The sequence below is a fragment of the Mirounga leonina genome, unplaced genomic scaffold (assembly GCF_011800145.1).
Source record: "Mirounga leonina isolate KUSES-001 unplaced genomic scaffold, KU_Mleo_1.0 Mir_128, whole genome shotgun sequence".
Taxonomy (NCBI): Eukaryota; Metazoa; Chordata; class Mammalia; order Carnivora; family Phocidae; genus Mirounga; species Mirounga leonina.
The window spans coordinates 20,755,337-20,778,343 of record NW_023270320.1 but is presented as its reverse complement, the minus strand read 5'-3'; the positions used below and the strand labels follow the sequence as shown (position 1 = coordinate 20,778,343).

General features: G+C 37.8%; 1 protein-coding gene across 4 annotated transcripts in view; it reads left to right on the top strand.

Annotated features, from left to right (window-relative positions):
• The window catches only part of MTUS1 (microtubule associated scaffold protein 1), a 167,825-nt gene that overhangs the window by 89,161 nt on the left and 55,657 nt on the right, over positions 1–23,007 (top strand). For all 4 annotated transcript variants that reach the window (XM_035004151.1, XM_035004152.1, XM_035004150.1 and 1 more), the window contains 2 exons: positions 6,528–6,662; positions 9,362–9,400. In XM_035004151.1, the coding sequence (XP_034860042.1) occupies positions 6,528–6,662; positions 9,362–9,400 (174 nt within the window). The remainder of the gene's footprint in view (positions 1–6,527; positions 6,663–9,361; positions 9,401–23,007) is intronic.

The following is a 23,007-nucleotide window of genomic DNA, read 5'->3' as shown; positions in this document are numbered from 1 at the left end:
ACTACAATAAGATGGTGTCTAATAGTTTGGAAGGTGGGTGTTTGAGTTGTTGAAGTGATCAAGCTGATAGAAGGATTCCTCTTATTTACCCGCAGGGTGATGGCCAGTGAGTATTGTCTCACCTGCCCACACTGGTCAGTTGGTCAGAAGTACCTGGAGTAGATTGTTGAAAGGTTTTCAGGCTGCTTCCAGGGTCGGAGCAAAAGTTTGTGTTTGACTAGTGATGTCTGCCATAGGTAAGGAAGGGGATGTGAGGCAGTGGATATACTCTGGCTCTGTATCACACACTTAATACTTATGCACATCCAAATAGACTATTAAATAAGAAAATGCTATTATCTAGACTGGCGTTAATTTTGTCTTCATTTTTGCAGTGTTTTTCTGGGGGTATATAGGAGACATTCTTGTTACTACCCAGTTGAGTAACTTTGCTTTTGGAATTTGGAAGTGTAGACTTCAGTAGTGACTTGATTTCAAGTCAGGTGGGCAGATGATCTGGCACAGTAGGTAGCCTTATACAGATGGACAAAAAGAACTCCAGGAATAAGCAGAAGGTTGGCTCTGCATATATACATAGCTCAGTAAACAAAACTAATGCTGGCCAGATGCTAGAAGGTAGTATGAAATGTTAGTTTGCAAATAAGTCTGGAACAATGAGAAGCCCTTCTGTAATAAGAAAATAATTTCTTTTGCCTAGGCTTCTCTGAGGATCTCTTTGTACTCTCTCCAGACTCCATTATCTCTCTTACTCTGTTTCACTTGAATCACACTTGGACTATGGGGAAATGAAACTGAGGATTCCAGAGAATCTATTTTTCTGGCATAATTGAAGTCACTAGAACCAAGGATCGCAACAGAACAGGGGCGATTTTAAATTGTTATTACAGCTGCTGGGACCTGGGCGACCTCATGTGGGATATCGCATATTGACTCTTCAGACAAACGGTCGCTCAGGGATCGTGGCCACTGTCGCACTGTGCTGAGGAGAATTTTGAGGATGCCTGTGGCTTCAGTGGGACTATAATAGAAAAACCTACAGCTCTTCCCTCCTATATCGGGAGAAGCCAGTCCTTCCTTCTGTGTGTCTCCTTGACTCTCACACTGGTACCCCACTCACAACACTTCACTCTGGTCACCAGACGTGTGGCAGTTTCTACCACAGCCAGCTATTTCTTGGGTGGTCTTCAATCCTGACACCATCTACTGGAGATGGCAGCAGATCCCACAGGTTAAGGGCTCGCTCCCGCAAGACTGGCCCCAACCCCCTCCGGATGCCAGTCACAAGTCCAGGTTGTCAGCTGTACTTCTCACCAACCAGCTGTAAATGGGAGATTCCAACGGCTCCTATCTTGGGTATGATAAATATGCTAGAGCCGCACACAAAACTAAAGTAAACATTTACTTACTAATAAATGCCAAGTTATTATAAGAGGGTGTAGCAGAGGATACAGGTGAACATCTAGATGGAATTGATGCATAGAGCAAGGTACGCAGGAAGGGTGAAGAGTGTGCATCCCTTCTGCAGGTATGCACCAATTCAGAAGCTCTCCCATCTCCATAGTTGGAGATTTTTATGGAGGCTTCCATAAAAGGGCCTGATTGATCCTTAAGTTCATTTTTAACCCTTTGCTCTCCTCAAGAAAATGGAGGGCGGGGCCAAAAATTCCAGGAGTCTAACCATGGCTTGGTCTTCCCAGTGACTAGTCCCCATCTGGGAACCCACACAGAATCACTTCATTAGAACAAAAGATACTCCCGTCACCAAAGAAGTTAAAAGGATTTCAGGAGATCTGTGCTAGGAAATGGGGGCAGAGACCCAATATATATTTTCTATTATCTCACAGGTACTGAGTACCATATCTGTTTAGTGAGGGCCCTGTGAGAGCATGTGTACCATTTCCAAACTTGATTTTCAAACCCACTCATTTATATAGAGAGAGATGAAGGGACTCATAGCTAGGCAGTGGCCAAGTCAGGACCAGAACTCAGAGATAATGGATTCGATTCCATTACTTGAAATTATGGGCACTTTTTCCTCCAAACAGTTTATTATTTTTATTATTTGGATATAATAGCTCTGGACAAGGGAAAATTTAGATACCATCAGGATACCCAATCAGCTGCCATGGTAGGAACTGAAATAGAGGGCAGGAAAAATATTTTCAGGATATCATGCCTCATAGAGAAGTACATCCTTCAAGTGGGGTTTACTAGAAAGCAATGCACCAACAGAGTATTTAGGGGATTGAAAGATGGGTCACTGTTGGTCATAAAAGTGTGTGCAGCTCAGCATAGTTTGTTCCCACCACTAGTGAACTGGGAAAGAGTAAAAGTGGGAAGTGTGTACAGTAGATGATCAGAGAGAGAGAGGGAGTGTGGGTGTGTGTGTGTCTGTCTGTCATTGTACCTGGTCAAACTCAGAAATTTTATCCTTGTATATGGATTTTGACCCTCCCATGTTAGGAAGTTGATGATAGATCTGGTGCTGGGTCCAGTGTTTACGCTGAGCCTGACAAGTGGCATTTTGTGTCCGGGACAACATCTCCTGTCTGTGTGTGACAGAAAGCCAAGGGACAGGAGTATTGTGCCTCGTGAGACTTTTGTCTTGTGCTTTAGTGAAAAATCCTTTTAGTCTGTTCTTTGGAAACTGAAGATCCTTTGTTTTTATTTTTATTTTAATTTTTTTTAATTTTTATTTATTTGTTTGACAGAGAGAGACACAGTGAGAGAGGGAACCCAAGCAGGGGGAGTGGGAGAGGGAGAAGCAGGCTTCCCGCTGAGCAGGGAGCCCGATGCGGGGCTCGATCCCAGGACCCTGGGATCATGACCTGAGCCGAAGGCAGACGCTTAACAACTGAGCCACCCAGGCGCCCAGATCCTTTGTTTTTAAAGCTGAGAAATGAAAAGTATGAATGAATTTGGGATCATACGATTTTATATTAGGTCTATAAATTAAACTCAGTTCAATTTTTCAAAATCTGAATAGGTGACTTATTTGCTCCTGATGAATTTAAAAAAATGTTTCAAGAGGGCGCCTGGGTGGCTCAGATGATTAAGCGTCTGCCTTTGGCTCAGGTCATGATCCCAGGGTCCTGGGATCGAGTCCCACATCGGGCTCTCTGCTCCTTGGGAGCCTGCTTCTCCCTCTGCCTCTCTCTCTCTGTCTCTCATGAATAAATAAATAAAATCTTAAAAAAAAAAAAAAGTTTCAAGAAAAGTAAGACTGAAATCCAGATTGTCAGAATACATGGTTAAGACTTTAATAATATCATTTACTTCTTTTGAAATTTTGATTTAGCAAAAGTAAAAATGCAGATTGAAACCCAATATTCATTTTATATGAAAACCTAAAAGATATGCTCTATAAAATTTTGCTTCTGTTAAGACCGTGAAGTCCTTTCGCACCCATCCTTAAAAAAGTTATGTTGAATTTTACAGTAGTAGTCTCTTCAGTACTATCATTTACATTAGCTCCCTGTAATTTTCAGCTTGACAAAGACCCAAGTCTTTGGGTTCTGGGAAAAGAGAATTGGAAAGAAGGTAGGAAACTGACAGAAATCTCTCAGTAGGAGGGAAGACTCTGTGTTGATCTCACCTAATATGGGAAATGTTATATGGGCACAGGAAGAACGAACAGATGGCTCGTTGTAGAGTGATTTGACGTAGATCAGGGAGAATAACAGCATGTCTTTACAGGTTTAACTGACATCTATAAACACTGTTCTAGGAGTTAGGATAGTATAACCTAGTGAAAAATTTCTGTCTTTATATTTATAACATAGTTATACATAGGGTAGACTCTCACCCTTTTCCAGTGTGAGGTGAAGAAAGGAATCAAGGTTGGTAATGAAGAAATTTATGATTATGTGTTGAGTATTAGAATAGAGCTGGATGCTTAGAACTAGGAGTTGAACATCGAGAAACAATAAAAAAAATCCAGTTTGGGTTGGTGGCAGGGGAATTAATCTTGGGAACCAGGCAGTGAATGAGTACACCTGTAGATTTCCCCTCTGGCCCAGTGAGTCTGTGGTGATATAAAAATGCCAGTGGTTTGTATGGTTAGCAAGGGGACATGGATAAAAAGATGAACTCTTATGGGGAAAAGGGACCAGAAAACTTTCCAAGTATTTTCTTTTTTTTTTTAGATTTTATTTATTTATTTGACAGAGAGCGAGCACAAGCAGGGGGAGCGGCAGAGGGAGAGGGAGAAGTAGGCTCCCTACTGAGCAGGGAGCCCAACATGGGGCTTGATCCCCAGGTCCTGGGATCATAACCTGAGCTGAATGCAGACGCTTAACCAGCTGAGGCACCCAGGCGCCCCTCCAAGTATTTTTGTTTGGATTTTTTTTTCCTTGGATATGAAGAGAAAAGGACCAACTGCTGGGTTTATACTCTTGAGTGTTGTGTAACCTGGTAATCTCTTAGGAAAAGCCAAACAGTAATGTTAAAAATCCTTATAGGAGCTAAGCTTCTGGGCAATGTATTTTTTCAAAGATGATTCAGTTATAGAGAATGGTGAATTTAGAATGGTGTTTTAAGGAAATGCTGATTTTTTTTTTCCTTAGGTCATTACTGCTAATTTTTTTTTAAAAAATTTACTGCTAATTAATTTTTTTAATAATGAGATTTGCAGTCATTTGTTTCGATCTTTACATGCTAGTACTATTTTTCTTTTTCCTTTTTTTTTTTTTAAAGATTTTATTTATTTGACAGAGAGAGACACAGCGAGAGAGGGAACACAAGCAGGGGGAGTGGGAGAGGGAGAAGCAGGCTCCCCACTGAGCAGGGAGCCCAATGCGGGGCTCGATCCCAGGACCCTGGGATCATGACCTGAGCCAAAGGCAGATGCTTAACAACTGAGCCACCCAGGCGCCTGGTGCTGGTACTATTTTTCAAACCTTCACTATGAGGGTTTTGATGCTTCTGAGATCTTAAAATGTAGACTCTCCCTGCCCAAAACACTGAAATAAATGATGGTAATGGTGTTACATTCCTAAAGTAGCCACAAAGCCCACCTAACTATACCGTAGCAGAGGAACACTATTTCCTAGGACCTCATTATGGATCAAATAATTCCTTCAGTGAAAACATAATATGAAAATGCATTCTCATTTGGAGTTCAGAGTGTAGGAAACAAGCCCTGTTCCTTTCCTTGTCCTCTGCCCTTTTCCCTGCCCCAAAAGACAAATACAAGTCTTAAGAATTCTATAGAAGGTTTGGTTTCCCTTTATAATCCAACGGGAAGCCAGCCATAAACGTGAAGAGGAAATGCACAATTTTGGAAGAACTTATATAAATACGGGCTACACAGTTGCCTCAAGCAACTGAAAGACACTTAGTTTTTGTTTGTTTGTTTTGATGCTTAGTTTTTTGATGCTGAAGGGCTTTGGTCATTACTGGGCAAAAGCAGAAATAAGAGTAAGCAAACATCTACTTCAGGCTTTGCTATAACTGTTTCTCCATGGTTTCAGTTTGTGGTTCTGATAGAAATCAACCAGTTGTGAATGATCACCATTATTTTTTTAAAGCTGTGTCCTTTATTCTGAAGTCTCACTGTCCATTGACGTGCTAAGTTTGTCTCCTGAGTCCTAATGAAGAACCGGAGGCAAAATCAGAGACTGTAGCAAAATGGCAAGTGCCCTTCCAGGGTTCATGGGCCTGTTACACTTAATTTTTCCCTCTAACTTTGACCCTGACAGGTTTCCTGGAAAATATTGTAGGTCTGCTTCTGCGGCAGCGCCCTTGCCCTAGTTAACTGTAGTGGACTCAGAATTTCAGAGCACAGCCTAAGCAGAGTTGGCAAGCACCACAGTTTCTCCAAAAATTGTTGAGTCATTCTTTTAGTGCCTGGAAACGATTTGTGGTTTCTTTCTGGGAGGATTCCCATGTGAGTAGATTGACCTGCCACATCAGAGGTGGTTTTCATTATTTAGGTGGGATTTGCTTTTATGTGTTCACTTTGGGACTTAGGCACCTCTGTTCCAGGGCAGATGGGAGAGTTTTTACCTCCTGGCTGGAGCAGGGGAGGAGCAGAACCAGATCTCAGCTTTGTAGCTACCAAGGAATTTGTGTGTTATTGTTCTCACATTAGTAGCACAGCTGGCTGCCTGTGTTTATTATTATTATTATTATTAGCTTATTGACACATCTGCCTTGTCCTCATGGAGATGGATGCTCTTCATCGCTGCACCTTGGGCATGCTTATTACATGGCACGGGATGGCCATAGAGTTTATCTTCCAACTTTTATTTGGGATGAAAGTTCAACTGGACAAGATACATCAACTTGGATTATGCCAGGATGTATAGTCACTTTGTGTTTTTGTTTTTTGGGTTGTTTCTTTTTTTTTCCATACGGTCACTCTGGATGTAGCATTTACCTTGCATCTCTGTGGACAGGAGCTACATGTCTGGCACGTTGTAGGTGCTTAGTGAGCACTTACTGATTCATGAAGGAAGGAATAAGTTGTGGAAAATTGATGCTATATTTATCTATAAAATGAAATGTACTCTTCTCTCTTATTGCAGCTGGTAATGCTACAGTCATCAAGTATGAGGAAAAACCTCCCAAACCAGCATTTCAGAATGGTTCCTCAGGATCCTTATATTTGAAGCCTTTGGTATCCAGAGCTCATGCACACTTACTAAAAACTCCTCCAAAAGGTATGTTCCTCATTGCAGAGAGTTAAATTTTGGCAGCGAGGTTCATAGGACTTTGAACGGTTATTTACAAAGAGTCTCTCTGAAAAAAGACACATACTACATTTTTACCGTAAAGGATATCTTCTGAGAGTCCGTAGGTTCTGTAGTTAAAACTTGATGCCCATAAATCAAGAGATAAAACACAGGTATAGGGTAAAAATAAATGAGACTTCCAGAGTTAAATTATTCTAAGATAGTGATCTAGAACCATGAGATAGAAATGAATAATTTACTTCCCACCTTTGGTCCAAACCATGTTCTTTTTTTTCTGTTCTTTCTCGTCTCCCTCTTTGTATTACTCACTTAGTAATTGCTTTGGCTGTGAAGAACTTTCAGGTTTACAAAATGTGTGGTATATACTTACTATACAATGTTTTCATGCAATTTATCACCAAATCTGAAGTGGATTTTCAAGCACATTAGAAGTTGGATTCGTGCTTAGTGAATTGAAAGACTGCTTAACTGAAAGAATTATGAATGAGAAACTTGAAATAGAATATGTGACCCATATTCGGGGTGGTGTGTGTTAGTTTTTTTAAGAAAAGTATTTTATTTACACTACTAGTAGATCTCAGCTACTATAGTCACTCTGGGATATAACCATCTTATCAATAACAGGAAAAGTATTTTCCAGTATTTCAGTTTTAACAGAAGGAAATTGCTTAGTTACAGAGTAAGAGACAATTAATGATTTTGGCAGACAGGGGGGAAATAAAAAATATGTATATCCCTTACCCTGATATCTAGGTTAAGATATAGCTAATGAATTTTCTTGATTTCTATTAGTCATAAAAACAAAGGAAAAATAGATAGCAAATATATTCTTAATAGACAATTTCAATTAGAAGACAGGAGTTAATGAAAACAGCACAATGGTTTGTGTGAGTGAACTGATAAGGAGGCAAGAGAAGTATGCAAAACTGGTCAGATAACATATTGTCAAATATAACAAGAATATCTGCCTCGATGACACCATTTACAAGCAGTCATTTGACTTTCACACAACTCAGATTTACCTTACATTCAAGGGAAATTACAGGTCAGTAGGTTATGCTCCTGAGTTGTAGTTAAGAACCCCTTTTTTTTGGCCTGTAAGAATTAGCCTTTTTATTTTATTTTATTTTTTTTGAAGATTTTATTTATCCATTTGACAGATATCGAGAGAGAGCACCAGCAGGGGGAGCAGCAGGCCGAGGGAGAGGGAGAAGTAAGATCCCCGCTGAGCAGGGAGCCCGACGTGGGGCTCGATCCCAGGATCCTGGGATCATGACCTGAGCCACCCCGGTGCCCCTTAAATAAGTTTCTAATGCATCAGATTACCCATTGCTGGAATGACATTCTTGCTGGAATGACATCAGTATGTAAATCTGCAATTTTTATTAATGATGATAAGGCCCCGGCATCTACACATACACCAGTAACTGAAAAGGGATGTCAGACTTTGATGCTAAATAACTTCCAGAGAATTGGAACTCTGTGATTCCATTGATAACATTATGGAATAGGGAACTCCAGTTTTCTAATACATCTTGCTGTTGAATTTGCAGGCTTTTGTATCACAAACATTTTACTTGAGTGGGGATGAATGATTTTCATTTATAATGGCCACATATTTTTTTAGAAGATTTTATTTATTTATTTATTTATTTATTTATTTATTTATTTATTTATTTATTTATTTATTGAGAGAGAGAGAGAGAGAGAATGACAGAGAGGGAGGGAGCACAGTGGGAGGGGCTGAGGGAGAGGGAGAGAGAATCTCAAGCAGACTCCTAAGCATAAAGCCTGACATGGGGCTCGATCTCATGACCCTGAGATCATGACCTGAGCTGAAACCAAGAGTCTGACACTTAACCAGCTGAGCCACCCAGGTGCCCCCCCTAATGGCCACATATTTTAAGAGATTATGGTCTCTGTGAAATTCTACAGATAGGTAGAATGTGGCAGCTGTTCTAACTAGTAATCTGCAGATGATGATGCTCTAGAAATGACCATCTCTGGTCAAGTAGAAGTGCTCCTTGTTTTGTTCTAGTGACTTATCTTTGTAGCTCTGTACGTATTACCACTACTTGTATTTTTGGTCAGATTTATTAATGCATAATTGACAAATAAAATTGTAGTATGTTTGGTGATTTGATATACATACACATTGCAAAAGGATCCCCTGGTTGTGTTTCATATTGTGTCAGTTTGGAGAAGCAGCTTCAGTATTCTTTCCATCCTAGCTGAATAGCAAGTGAATTGGATTTAATGCCTGGCAATTTAGAAATCACACACTAGGGACTGTCTTTCATAAATACCCTGCCTATTTTGCTCTGTCAGCAGTGGAATGACATCAACTGTGTAATATGGGTGTAAATTCAGTACTGTTAACATTTGCACTCCGGCTGTTCTTGACTGAAAAAATACTCTAGTTTTCCTGTCCTATTTAATTTGTGGCAATGGATTCATATCACCCTTAAACACTCATCCTGATGTTATTTGGAATATTTTATACCTAGAATATACTTGATAAAGTTAATTGTATTTCAGTGGTATTTCTCATCTGGAACCTAAAATTTAGATAATGGATTGTTTTTGAAAATGTTTTTAAATGGCTAATTTTTGTGTGCTATTTCACTCAAAATGTGTAATTTACAAATATTTCTTTTGTTTTTTAGGTCCCTCAAGAAAAAATCTATTTACAGCTTTTAATGTGGGTAAGTGACAACTTTAAATATGAAGGGAGGAAAAAAAAGAATCTGTAAAGTCATGTTATCATTGCAAGTATTTAAATATATTTACAGTGATTTTTTTCACTATTTGGCTTAAAACAGAATTTCAGTTGTGGCACAAACTTAGCTGCTTATGGCTTGGATCAGCATAGGCTAAAACTTGGTCAGCATGATTAACAAGCGATCAGACACAAAAGGACATTTTATTAATAACAGATAATTTTAGTTTTTTAAAATGATTTTTTAAAATGTGATCTAAAATGGAGAATATGCTTTTTTCTGCAATAAATGCTCTTTTAAAATTGTATAGTCTTCCATTGCTAAATCTCAGCATCAGGTTTTAACACCTTTTAACGGTTCAGATTAACATTTTTCTGTTCTTTTTTACACTTCTACTGAACAAACCTGCATCGGTCTTTAAAACAGCTTCACCCATTTAGATAATGGATTGTCTATTGACAATGAAGCACAACTGGGAATTTAAAAGTTTTGTCTCTTGAGAAGCCATAAAGATTCATGAAATGTATTCACTACAGTTCCTATATTTGATCTATAGCTAACCAGCCCCCATATATTACTGCATTGTCTCATTGAATACTCATTTATAAGACAGTTATGTGGCTTCTAAATGCATTGAAGATTAGAACAGCAATTTAAAAGGGAGAAAGGACTTATAGCACATTGACTACAGTGTATCATTCTTGTGACCATGTTCGGTGCTAAGGGTACAATACTGAGCCAGAGATGAACAGGGCCTTCTCTTCAGGAAGCTAGGCAGGAGGTATAAGTTTGTGAGGCCCTGTAGTTAGGAAGTAATTAAAGAAAGTAGGGTGGATATATTAATAAGGGGAATAACTAATATCCTTGATGTTTCCAAGCTATGTCCAGTTTCTCAGCTTAATCAAACAGGGATGTGTGAGGGAATTATAATTGTTAACCTTTTGTAAGTTCTTAAAACTAAGGAAGACTCAACCATCCAGAGTGATTTAAATTCTAAAGGTTCCCCATAGCCTGAGTTTGAATGTATTTTTACTAAATCTTTTCTAATTTAAAAAAAACACAAAAACTATTCTATACACATTGAGATTTTTATTTTCTTTTGTTTTAAATTTCTAGTACATCCTGGTATTTGGGAGAAAAAGAGATCTAGCTAATATGCTGTAGAGTGATTTTATGTTAGAAAATCAGATGACCTTTAAAAGAAAGCTACATGAACTCTATTTGAGAAACTTCCAGAATGTTTTCTGAAGTGACTGCACCATTTTACATTTCCACCACAGTGTATGAGGGGTCTAGTTCCTTCACATTCTTGCCAACACTTGATTTTATCTTTCTTTCTTATAGCCATTTTAATAGGGATGAGGTGGTATCTCACTGTGGTTTTGATTTGCATTTCCCTGATGGCTAATAATGTTGAGCATCTTTTCATGTGTTTATTGGCCATTTGTAGGTCTCCTTTGGGGTAACATTTATTCAAATCTTTTGCCCACTTAAAAATTATTTGTATTGTTGGCATTGTAGGAGTTCTTTATATATAACCTGAATAACCAGATCCTCATCAGAAAGATGATTTGCAAATATTTTCTTCCACTCTTTTCACTTTCTTAATAGGGCCATTTGAAGCATTAATATTTCCAATTTTGGTGAGGTCCAGTTAATTGATTTCTTTCTTTTGTCACTTAAGCCTTTGTTGTTGTTGTTTTAATTGAAGTATAGTTGACATACAATATTTGAGGTATAGGATACAGTGAGCATTTATATACATAGCAAAATGATCACAATAAGTCTGTCACCACACAATTTAATACAAAAGTATTAAAATATTATTGACTATATTCCCAGTGCTGTACTTAACATGCCTGTGATGTGTTTATTTTATAACTGGAAGTTTATACCTTTTCATCTATTTGCCCATTCCCCCACCACCTTTCCCTCTGGCAACCACCACTTTGTTCTTGTACAGTTGACCCCTGAACAACATGGGTCTGAACTGCGTGGGTCCATTATGCATGAACTTTTTTCAATAAATACAGTACAGTACTCTAAATGTGTTTTCTTTCCTTATGATTTTCTTATTAACGTTTTTTCTCTAGCTTACTTCATTGTAAGAATATAGTATATAATACATATAGCCTACAAAATGTGTGTTACTACACTCTTTATGTTATCAGTAAGCCTTCCAGTCAACAGTAATCTAATAGTTAAGTTTTAGGGGAGTCAAAATTTGTATACAGATTTTCAACTGAGGGGGAGTGTCAGCGCTCCTAACTCCTGGATTTCTCAAGGGTCAGCTGAATTTCTGAGTCTATTTGTTCATTTCTTTTGTTTTTTAGATTCCACATGTAAGTGAAATCATATGGTGTTTGTCTTTACCTGTCTGACTTGTTTCACTTAGGGTAATACCCTCTAGGTCCATCTGTGTTATTGCAAATGGCAAAATCTCATTCTTTTTTATGGCTAAGTAATATTCCATCATGTATCTATACCACATACTCTTTATCCATTCATTTTTCGATGGACACATAGGTTACTTCCACTTAGATATTGCAAATAATGCTGCACTGAACATAGGGGTGCATATATCTATTCAAATTAGCATTTTCATGTTCTTCAGATAAATATCCAAAAGTGGAATTGCTAGATTGTATGCTTTCTGTTTTTTATTTGTTGAGGAACCACCATACTGTTTTCCATAGTGGCTGCACCAGTGAACATTCCCACCAATGGTGTATGAAGGTTTTCTTTTCCTCACATACTCACCCATACTTGCTATTTCTTGCCTTTTCAGTAAGAGCCATTTTGATGGGTGTAGGGTAATATCTCATAGAGGTTATGACTTGCATTTCCCCGATGATTAGTTATGTTGAACATCTTTCCATGTATCTGTTGTCCATCTATTATATGTCTTTGGAAAAATGTCTATTCAGTTCCTCTGCCCATTTTTTAATAGGACTCTTGGTTTTGTTTCATTTTTGGTGTTGAGTTGTGTAAGTTCTTCATATATTTTGGATATTAACTCATTATTGGGTATATCATTTGCAAATATCTTCTCCAATTCAGTGTGTTGCCTTTTCATTTTTTAATGGTTTCCTTTGCTGTGCAAAGCTTTTTAGTTTGATACAGTTCTAATTATTTATTTTTTCTTTTATTTCCCTTTGCTGAGGAGACAGATTCAAAAAATTGATAAGACTATGTTTTCTTTTAACTTTATTGTTTCAGGTCTTACATTTAGGTCTTTAAACCATTTTGGGTTGACTCCTGGTAATGTTTTGAATAAAGGTGATGACCGTGGGCATCCTTGTCTTAGTCCTGCTCTTAGAGGAAAACTTTCAGCTTTTTACTGTTGAGTATGATGTGAGCTGTGAGTTTGTTATATATGGCCTTTATTATGCTGAGGTATATTCCCTGTATAACCATTTTCTTCAGAGTTTTTATCATAAATCAATGTTAAATTTTGTCAGGTGCTTTTTCTGCATCTATTGAGATAATCATTAGATATTTATCCTTCATTTTGTTAAGGTGGTGTATCATGTTGATTGATTTGTGGATGTTGATCCACCATTGCACATCTGGAATAAATCTCACTTGATCATGGTGTATGATCCTTTTGATGTATTGTTGAATTTGGTTTTCTAACATACTGTTGAGGATTTTTGCATCGATGTTCACCAGGGATGGTGGCCTGTAATTTTAAGGCTACTCTTTCCTTACTGATTTTTGTCTGAATGATACCTACTTATGTAAGTGGAGTGTTAAAGTCCCCTGATCTTATTATACTATTGTCAATTTCTCCCTTTATGTCTGTTAATATTGGCTTTGTCTATTTAGGTGCTCCTATGTTGGGTGCATTGATGTTTATAATTTTTAAATTGTTTTTGTTGGATTGATCCCTTTGTTATGTAATTCCCTTCTTTGTTAGTCTTTGTTGTAAAGTCTACTTTGTCTGATATGAGTATTGCTATCCCAGATTTCTTTTTCTATTTGCATGGTATATTTTTTTTTATCCTTCACTTTTAGTATGTGTGTCCTTAGGTCTGAAGGGAGTCTTTTGTAGGCAACATATAGATGGGTCTTGTTTTTTCATCCATTCAACTAGCCTATGTCTTTGATTGGAGCATTTAATCCATTTAAAGTAATCATTGAGATACGTATTTATTGCCATTTTGTTGTTTTTGTAGTTCTTTTCTGTTGCCTTCTCCTTCTCTTGCTCTCTTCCCTTGTGTTTTGATGTTATTCTTTAGTGTTCTGTTTGGATTTCTTTCTCTATTTTTTGCTTATCTCTTATAGGTCTTTGGTTTGTGGTTATCGTGAGATTTATATATAACACCCTATATATATAGCAATTTATATTAAGTTGGTGGTTACTTAAGTTTGAACATTTTAAGCACTATATTTCTACTCCCTCTCTCTCAGTGTTTGATGTACTTGATGTCATATTTTACATCTTTTTATTTTGGTATACCTGCTATAATTATTGTGGATACAATTGATTTTATTGCCTTTGTCTTTTAATCTTTATACTATTTTTATAAGTGATTGACCCACTATCTTTACCATATGTGTGCTTTTACCAGTGAGAGTTTTTTTTCTTTCATTATTTTCTTCTGGTTATGACCTTTTCTTTTTTTTTTCCTTAAGATTTATTTATTTTAGAGCACGAGCATGTGTGAGCAGGGGGAGGGGCAGAGGGAGAAGAAGAGAGAGAATCTCAAGCAGAGTGCAGAGCCTGACACAGGGCCAATCCCACAACCCAAGATCATGACCTGAGCCAAAATCAAGAGTCGGACACTTAACTGACTGAGTCACTCAGGTACCCCATGACCTTTTCTTCTTAAAAAAAGGTCTCTAATATTTCTTGTAAGGCCAACTTCATGGTGATGAACTCCTTTGATGTTTGTTTGTCTGGGAAACTTTATCTCTTCTTCAATTCTGAATGATAATCTGGCTGGGGAGAGTCTTCTGGTTGTAGAATTTTTTTCTTTTTGGACTTTGAATATAGCATGCCACTTACTTCTGACCTGAGGTTTCTGCTGCAAAGTCAGTTGATAGTCTAATGGTGGTTCCCTTGTATGTAACTAATTGCTTTCCTCTTGCTGCTTTTAAGATTCTCTCCTTATCTTACATTTTTTAAAAGATTTTATTTTTAAGTAATCTCTACAGCCAACATGGGACTTGAACTCTCACCTCTGAGATCGAGAGTTGCATGCTTTACCCACTAAGCCAGCCAGGTGCCCCTCCTTATCTTTCATTTTTTACATTTAATTATTAATGTGTTTTCTTGTCAACCTCTTGGGGTTCATCTTGTTTGGGGCTCTCTGTGCTTGCTGGACCTGGATGTCTGCTTCCTTCCTCAGGTTAGAAAAGTTTTGAGCCATTATATCTTCAAATAAGTTTTGTGTCCCTTTCTCTGTCATTTCTCCTTCTGGGACCCCAGAATACAAATGTTAATATGCTTGATATTATCATATAGGTTTCTGAAACCATCCTCATTTAAAAAATGTTTTTTTCTTTTTGCTGTTGAGCTTGGATCATTTCCACTCTTCTGTCTTCCAGGTCACTAATCTGTTTTTCTGCATTCTCTCATCTGCTGTTGATTCTCTCTAGTGTGTTTTTCATTTCAGTTATTGCATTCTGAGCTATAGTTGTTGTTTTTTTTAAGTTAGCTATCTCCTTGTTGAAGTTCTCCCTCTGTTCCTCCATACTTCTCTTCTGTTAGATGTATTTATGAACATTATTTTGATCTCTCTATCAGATAGATGGCTTATCTTTGTTCTTTTTCTGAGGTTCTGTCTTGTTCCTTTGTTTGAAAGATATTCCTGTCTCCTTGTTTTGCCTGACTATCTATGTTCGTTTCTGTGTATTAGGTAGATCAGTTATGTCTCCTGGTCTTGAAGGATTGGCTTTATGTAGAAAGTGTCCTATGGGGCCCGGAAGCACAGTCCCCCCTGGTCATCAGAATCAGGCATTCCATGGTGTCTCCTTTTTTGGGCTTTGTGTTCATTCCTCTTTCATTTGATCACTATTTTTGTGGACAAACCAGTGGGTAGGGCTGGTCCCCTTCCAATTCCTGGCAGGAGCTGCTTTAGCAGGGCATCATTCTGTCTGAGGCTGCCTACTGGTGTTGCATGTAAAAGCTTCTTGGATCGTGGGGCGAGACTGGTCCCATCAGGGTTCTCCTGCTGGGTGAGGTAGGGCTGGAGTCACTTTGTCTTCTGTTATGGGTGTGTTGAATATGGTACCTCCACAGAGGAGTGTGGGGTAGGGCAAGTGGTGCTGGTAGTGTAGATGGAGAGTGTTAGAACTGGTACCCACCAGTGTTAGGCCAGCTAGACAGGAGGGCAAGAAATGGCACCAGCTAGCACTTCTGTCATGGAGAAGTTCCTGCAGATCCCTGCTCCTTCAGCACATACCCTAAAATTAGTCAGCAAATCTCATTCATGTGTGGCCCAGGTGCTTTTCAAACTGCTGCTTTGCTATGTCTCAGAGCAAGTAAGTTTGTGCACAGGCCTTTTGAGAATGGAATCTTGGTTTTCTGTAGCCCTCCAGTTCTCCCAGAGTTCAGCCTCATTGATATTCAATGAGGGACTCGTTTCCGGGTGCCAGGCCCTCAGGGTAGAGGTGCCCAATGTGGGGCTTGAACCCCTTGCTCCTCAGGGAGGATCTCTGGGCCTGTGATAGCCCTCCTTCTTGTGTATTGTTGTGTTGGAGGTATGGGTCCCATAGAAACTGTGTCTCTACCCCTCCTGTCCTTCTTGATGTTGCTTTTCCTTTATAGCTTTGTCTGTGGAAGAGCTGTTCTGCTAGTCTTGAGGGCATTCTCAGAGAGTTGTCGTATATGTAGTTGAAGGCTTGATGTGTCTGGGGGAGGAGGTAAGCTCAGGATTCTCCTACTTGGCCACCTTGATCCTCTCTCTGATTCTGATGTTCTGTGGAAGAAGCCATTGATTGATGCAAGGTCATAAAGATTTATGTCTATATTTTCTTTTTTTTTTTTTTTAAAGATTTTATTTATTTATTTGAGAGAGAGCACATGAGGGAGGAGGGTCAGAGGGAGAAGCAGACTCCCTGCCGAGCAGGGAGCCCGATGCGGGACTCAATCCAGGGACTCCAGGATCATGACCTGAGCCGAAGGCAGTCGCCTAACCAACTGAGCCACCCAGGTGCCCAATGTCTATATTTTCTTATAAGATTTTTATACTTTAAGCTCTTAGACTTAGGCCTGTGATCCATTTTAAGTTAATTTTTGTAAATGAAATAGAGGGTCCAGCTTCATTCTTTTACATGTAGATATCCAGTTGTCCCAGCACCATTTGTTGAAAACAATAATCTTTCCATCATTGAAATGTCTTGGCATCTTTGTTAAAAAAAGTTGCCTATAAATGTAAGAATTTATTTCTGGACTCTCAAATCTATTGCATGGATCTATGTGTCTCTCTTTGCTAATACCACACTGTTGCTTAGTGTGGTATATAATAAGCTTTGACATCAGGAAGTGTGAATTTTCTAACTTGTTCATTTTCAAGATTCTTAGGCCTATTCTGGGTTCTTTGAATTTCTATATGAACTTTTGGGTCAGTGTCCATTTCTGCAAAGAAGTCAGCTGGGATTTTGGTAGAGATTGTGTTGAATCTGTGGATGAATTTGTGGTGTATTGCCATTTTTACAATATCAGGTATTTTGAGCCATGAATATGGAAGGGCTTCCCTTTTAGTTAGAGCTTCAGTTTCCTTCAATAATTTTTGTAATTTTCAAAATATAAGTTTTACAGTTCTTTTGGTATTTGTATGCAACTTTTCTATGCTTTGGAAGGTGCTGTTGATATTGGTCACAATAAAAGTGCTGGTTAAATAAATCTAATATGCCTGTCTTAATCTCAATTAAATGTGAAACATGGAAAGGCATTCTTCATTCATGTCTCAAGTCTATAATCATGTAAACTGTTATAAAGGATATTTTTTTCTGATAGGCATTGTAAATAATCCCAGTATATTATCCCTTCTCTACAATAAACTATTAGCATTAGACATTTTTCCTTTTCATAATGTTGGACTGACCTCATGCCTTATTTCCGAAGCATATCATTGACCTTTGACATTATCAGTAACCCTTGACAAGTATGGTTATCAGATTGACAAATTAACTCCTGATTAAATGAGAAAAGAAGTGGAAATTATGAATCATGTTGTGGTTTTCTTTGGCAAAGCCTTTATCTATGGAGCAGAAATGAGGTATATGACAGAGACTTCCTGTCTCCAATTAACCCTTAATAATCAATGTTGTAATAATTGCAGTGGAGAAGATGTATTTTAAAGGGTCTTCATTGCAGTTTAATTTTGATTATGTGGCATGAATATGCATTTTTTCAAAAATCATAAACATGACTTTTCCATTTATTTTTCTAGTTGATGGTTACCTATTTAAGACTAACCTAGTATTATGATGAGCCCACTGAGGAAAAGTCAGTGTGTTGGCTTTTAGAGAAATAGCTTTGATGTTAACTTGTGTCGAAATAGCCAGTGACTTGGGGTGGATCATGTAACCTCTCTGATAATAGTTTCCTGTGTAATTGAAATGATTGACCACTAAGGTTTCTCCCTGCTATAATATTCTATGACTGCAAAGCACCTTGACTTTCTTCATATTCTGCTTGCAAACCGTCTTTTAGATGGTACAGAAGACATTGTTCCACATACAGATACGTTCCTCTAAGCATTAAATTTTAAATAATTGTACTTTGGCTTTGAGATAGTTGTTTTTTAAGCACAAATAGTGGTGAAGATTAATCTGACCATCTCTTCATATTCTTTTGCTGTAGTAAAATGGCCACTTAATTGTAGCAGTTTGCTAAATTCGAAAAAGTTTAGCTTATATATCACCCCTTAGTTTTTTTTTTAATTTTGTGATTTTAAATAAATTCAGATAACTGTCCTGTTTTGTTGCTTAACATGAATAATCACTTCTATTGACATTTAGCATATGCAGAAACTTTTAACTATTCCTCTTAAATATTTGAGGTACCTCTATCACATATACATAAATGATTCTATGATTGGGCAATTCTCACTTGGGAAAGTTGGGGGAAATTTCTTGGGATAGATTCTTGAAAGTAGTTTAAGGAAATCAAAACCTATGTATTTGTAGTCATTTCACTCAAATAAGTGAATTGTTTTCCAAAAGCCCCATATCCCTTTTATACCATGATTGCAACAATGTTGGCTTCATCATACTCTGGTCAACAATTGGGTATTATTTTTAAATTGTGGCTAATGTAATAGTTGAAAAGTGTATGTCCCTGTTCTAGCTTAACTTTTCATCAGTTACTTCAAAGACATTTCCATTATTTCATAAGACAATAGGAGTAGAAAGAGAATAAACTTTTGAGGTGTTGAATATTGGTTTGAATCTTAGTCTTGTCACATTCTGCTTGTGTCCTGACCTTAGGCTGGTTGCTAAGCCTCTCCAAGTCTCAAATTTCTCATTTGGGAATATGGGAATGTTCTAGGAATAATTCCCAGGATAGGAGTAAATTTGACTTCATAGAATTGTTGTATAAAAAGCTTTCAAATAGTAGCCGCTTCTCCTACTAGGGATGGTGATGATGAGAATCCTTCCCATTGTTCTTAGGATTCTAGTGGCTTATTCTGAGTTCTTTTGCAGGATGTTGAATTACTTTAAATCCTTAAAGCAAGCAGGAAAAGCCACTTAAAGTCAAGAACCATCCTCATGGGGTCTAGCTGCTGTAATTTATTTAAAGAATCTGATGCTAAAAGATTTTGGCCAACAGTGATTCTAAATAAAACTTGGTTTACTGTTTATAAGGAAGATGTCACACATACCACATACTATAATTACCTTGGTTCTACCGCACATTAAAGCTGTTTGGGATACCAAAGCATGAGAGATGTATTTATCCAGCCCCCTGACTGTTTTACCTGAGATCATCAGGCTCAGGAGCCATGGTGTCTGCCTTGGAGACTAGAAAATGCACTGCTCCTTGCATACCCATTTACTAAATACAGCACAAGAGGATAGGGTTGCTTTTAGTACTCCTCCCCACCCCCACCCCCCACCATTTCCAAGTGTTGGGAAACAGTTGAGAGTTGCAAACCTGCTCTGATGACATAATCCTGGTGTAGCCAGCATTTCCCCTGGTGAAAAAAGGGATGAGCCTGTCTTTCAGTGTTGGTTTATGATTATAACTTTCATTGTACTGAAAAAGCAGATTTTGTTTTGATATGTGATAAATTTAGGGTTTCACATCAGGGAAAAGTGTAGATTATTTAGCAAATCTTGTTGGGCCAAAGGCTATCTTTTCAGCAGGAGCTAGGTTCCTACTTCACACACTACATGCAAAAGTATTCCATATTGATGGAACCTTTAAACAAAAAGTAGAATGATAAGAGCGCTAAGAATATAGACTTAGATAGAAAAGGCCTTTTTCTAGGAACATTAGTACAAAAGAAAAGATTAATAATTATGACAACAAAAGTTTTAGACTTCCCTTTTGTCAAAAACTTTGTAAATGTGGTGATGGATGTTAACCATAAGTAGATTTATCGTGGTGATTATTTTTCAATCTATACAAGTATTGAATCATGCTGTACACCTGAAACTAATATGTTCTCCATCAGTTATGTCTCAAAAATTGTAAATAGTATTAATAGCAAACAACAAACTGGGACAAGATATGTAACGCATTTATTCCAGATAGAGCTTTTTCAAACCAGCAAGTAAAGATGACCCTGCAATAGAAATGTAGATGGACAGACACAAAAGAAAAAGTATGAAGGGCTAGGAGACCTGAAAAAGTTTACAAGTGGCCAATTAAAATAATGTGCTCTCAGTACTTGTATATTTTTAAGAGTAATACCTGGTAATGGTGAATGAGTGAGGAACAGGTACCACATACATATTACTGAGGGTATATAAATTATAACAGCCTTTCTGGAGGCACTGTGGGGACATAGAACAAAAGTCGTCTACCCAGGAATTCCATTTATCAGAATTGTTTAAAGGGAAAATACTGATTTTTTTTTTTATTTTGACTTTCAGAATTATTTAGAAAGAAGGAAAATTGGAAACAAACTGAATGATTTAAACAGCACCTGTTTAGGGACGCCTGGGTGGCTCAGTCGGTTAAGCGTCTGCCTTTGGCTCAGGTCATGATCCCAGGGTCCTGGGATCGAGCCCCGCATCAGGCTCCCTGCTCAGCGGGAAGCCCGCTTCTCCCTCTCCCACTCCCCCTTGCTTGTGTTCCCTCTCTCGCTGTGTCTTTCTCTGTCAAATAAATAAATAAAATCATTTAAAAAAAAATGAACCCCTGTTTAAGTTAAACCACTTGTTTATGTTCACTGACATTTCATTGACAATTTTAAAGCCATTAAAAAGCATTATAGAGGGTTAGCTAATGCCTTGGGAAGATAAGTGAGAAGTTTTTAAGTTTACTAAGTTTATTAATCTTGCATTAAGTTTAAAAACTGGTTACAGAGCATTATGATACATAGGTGATTTAACTTTTTAAGAAATATTCTGCAGTGAAGATGGGTTTTTGTTTTTAAAAACATTTTACATGAGTAAAACAAAACATCTTTCACTTTTTGGAGACCAAAGAAATAAAAGGCAATGTCACTGATGTTGGAGAACTTATAATCTTTATGGGTAGGTGGAGGCTAAAATTTTTTTATAATTGTTTTATGTGAATTTTAAAATAGTCACAATATAGGCATTCTTCTTCCTACTAAGGAAGAGGACATTATGGAAAAATTGGACCCTGAGTTGAACTTCCTACGATTCGAACAGAGATTTGAACATAAGACAGTAAAGATTATGAGGCATAAAAATGAAGAAAGTGGCAGTCATGTTGTGTTAGGGACAGTAGGAGATAAACATTAAGATGGATACACCTGGTGTAGGAGTTCTAGGGAAGATTGGGCAGAGATGCCTGAATCCCTGGTTTAAATATTAATCTTCTGCAGATTCTTCATGATCATCAGTAGTAAACACATCAGTCCTATAAGCAGCCCTGCACAGCCTATGCTTGAATCCTATCTAGAATCATAACATCACTGTGTTCTAAATTGAGTCTAATTAAGCACCCATGTGTGCACATACACACACATACACACACACAGTTCTACACAGGCCTCAGTGGAATCTGTGGTTCTCTGGAATGTACTAGGATACTATAACATATTGACCTGCTAAACACTTACATCATCCATATCACATCTTTTTTTTGTTTGTATATTAAGCCTTACTAAAGACTCTCCACAATTTTTATTGTTTTTTTATGTGTGTCATTAATAGAAACTCCGCTTAATTCTGTACTCTTTTTATAAAGCGATTCTGTCACTTCAACTTACTTAAAAGTCGAATTTTTTGGACTATGTGATCTTTATTTTAAAAAGGGGGGAAATAGAGAAACCTATGGCAAAGAAATTGAAAATCCTGCCTACTCCAACTCAGCGTTGCTGACATTTATTTTTTAATACTTCAGTATTTTTTCTTGTTCTTTAAAATTGGGATCCTACTATACATACAATTTTATTTTTTAAAAAATTAGAGCATGCGCGCACACATGAGGAGGGGGGAAGGGGCAGAGGAAGAAGCTGACTCCCCATTGCTGATTAAGGACCCTGGGATCATGACCTGAGCCGAAGGCAGATGCTTAACTGACTGAGCCACCCAGGTGCCCCTGTCCATACAATTCTAAATCATGGTTTTGTTTTTCCACTTGACATCGTAACATAAGCTTTGCTGCCCCTCATAAAAACTCCTCTTATTCCTAATTTCTATACCTGTAATAACATTGTTTTTAGGTAACAAAAGTTCCTTAAATTTTTCTTTACTGTCCTTGGTGATCTTTAGATATTCTCTTCAGTTAGGACTTTGTATAATAACAAAGATGGGCACTTCAGGTACTTCTCCTCTACTTGGTGTAACTTCAGAGACAACAGCTAGTACAGAAGTGATTACTGACCAAATAGGTAATCAAAGGAACCTTTTTGAGCCAATTTTTAAATCCGTGCTTCCCTGTCCACCCCTCCCCAAAGTATATATGCTATAAAAATAGTTGTAACTCCCTACTAACCACTCATTCAGTTATTTAGAAGACCGACTATATATAAAGTGTTTAGGGGAGTACCAGGCACCCGGGTTCTAAGAGTTGGCTGTTACTATTCATGAAAACGCTCACTTGTGCTAGCTTGCCACCAGAGGGCAGACTGTGTTGGGAAAGAAGTGAAAACCCGGCGGGAGCTGTTAAGTCTTTTATCTAGTACACCTTTTGTTTGTGTGCGTGGGCGCACGCGTAAGTACGTGTACCTGACTGCACAAGCAAGGACTACTCTCTGACTTCTAACTTGCCGACTAGCACTGCTACTTTTTATTCTTACAGTTCCTTGTTCTGCTGTTTAAAAGGACCATTAGCGACGTTTACTTCTGATATATGTGGTATAGCTTAGTATAAAGTAAAAACTTGAATGAATGTGATGAGTGGGTGGCACGTTGCTAATTTCTTCTTTTCGGTAGTCTAGGCTAAAAGATTTCCCTTTGAACCAGGATAGCCTAGAGTTTGCTATTACTTCACAAGC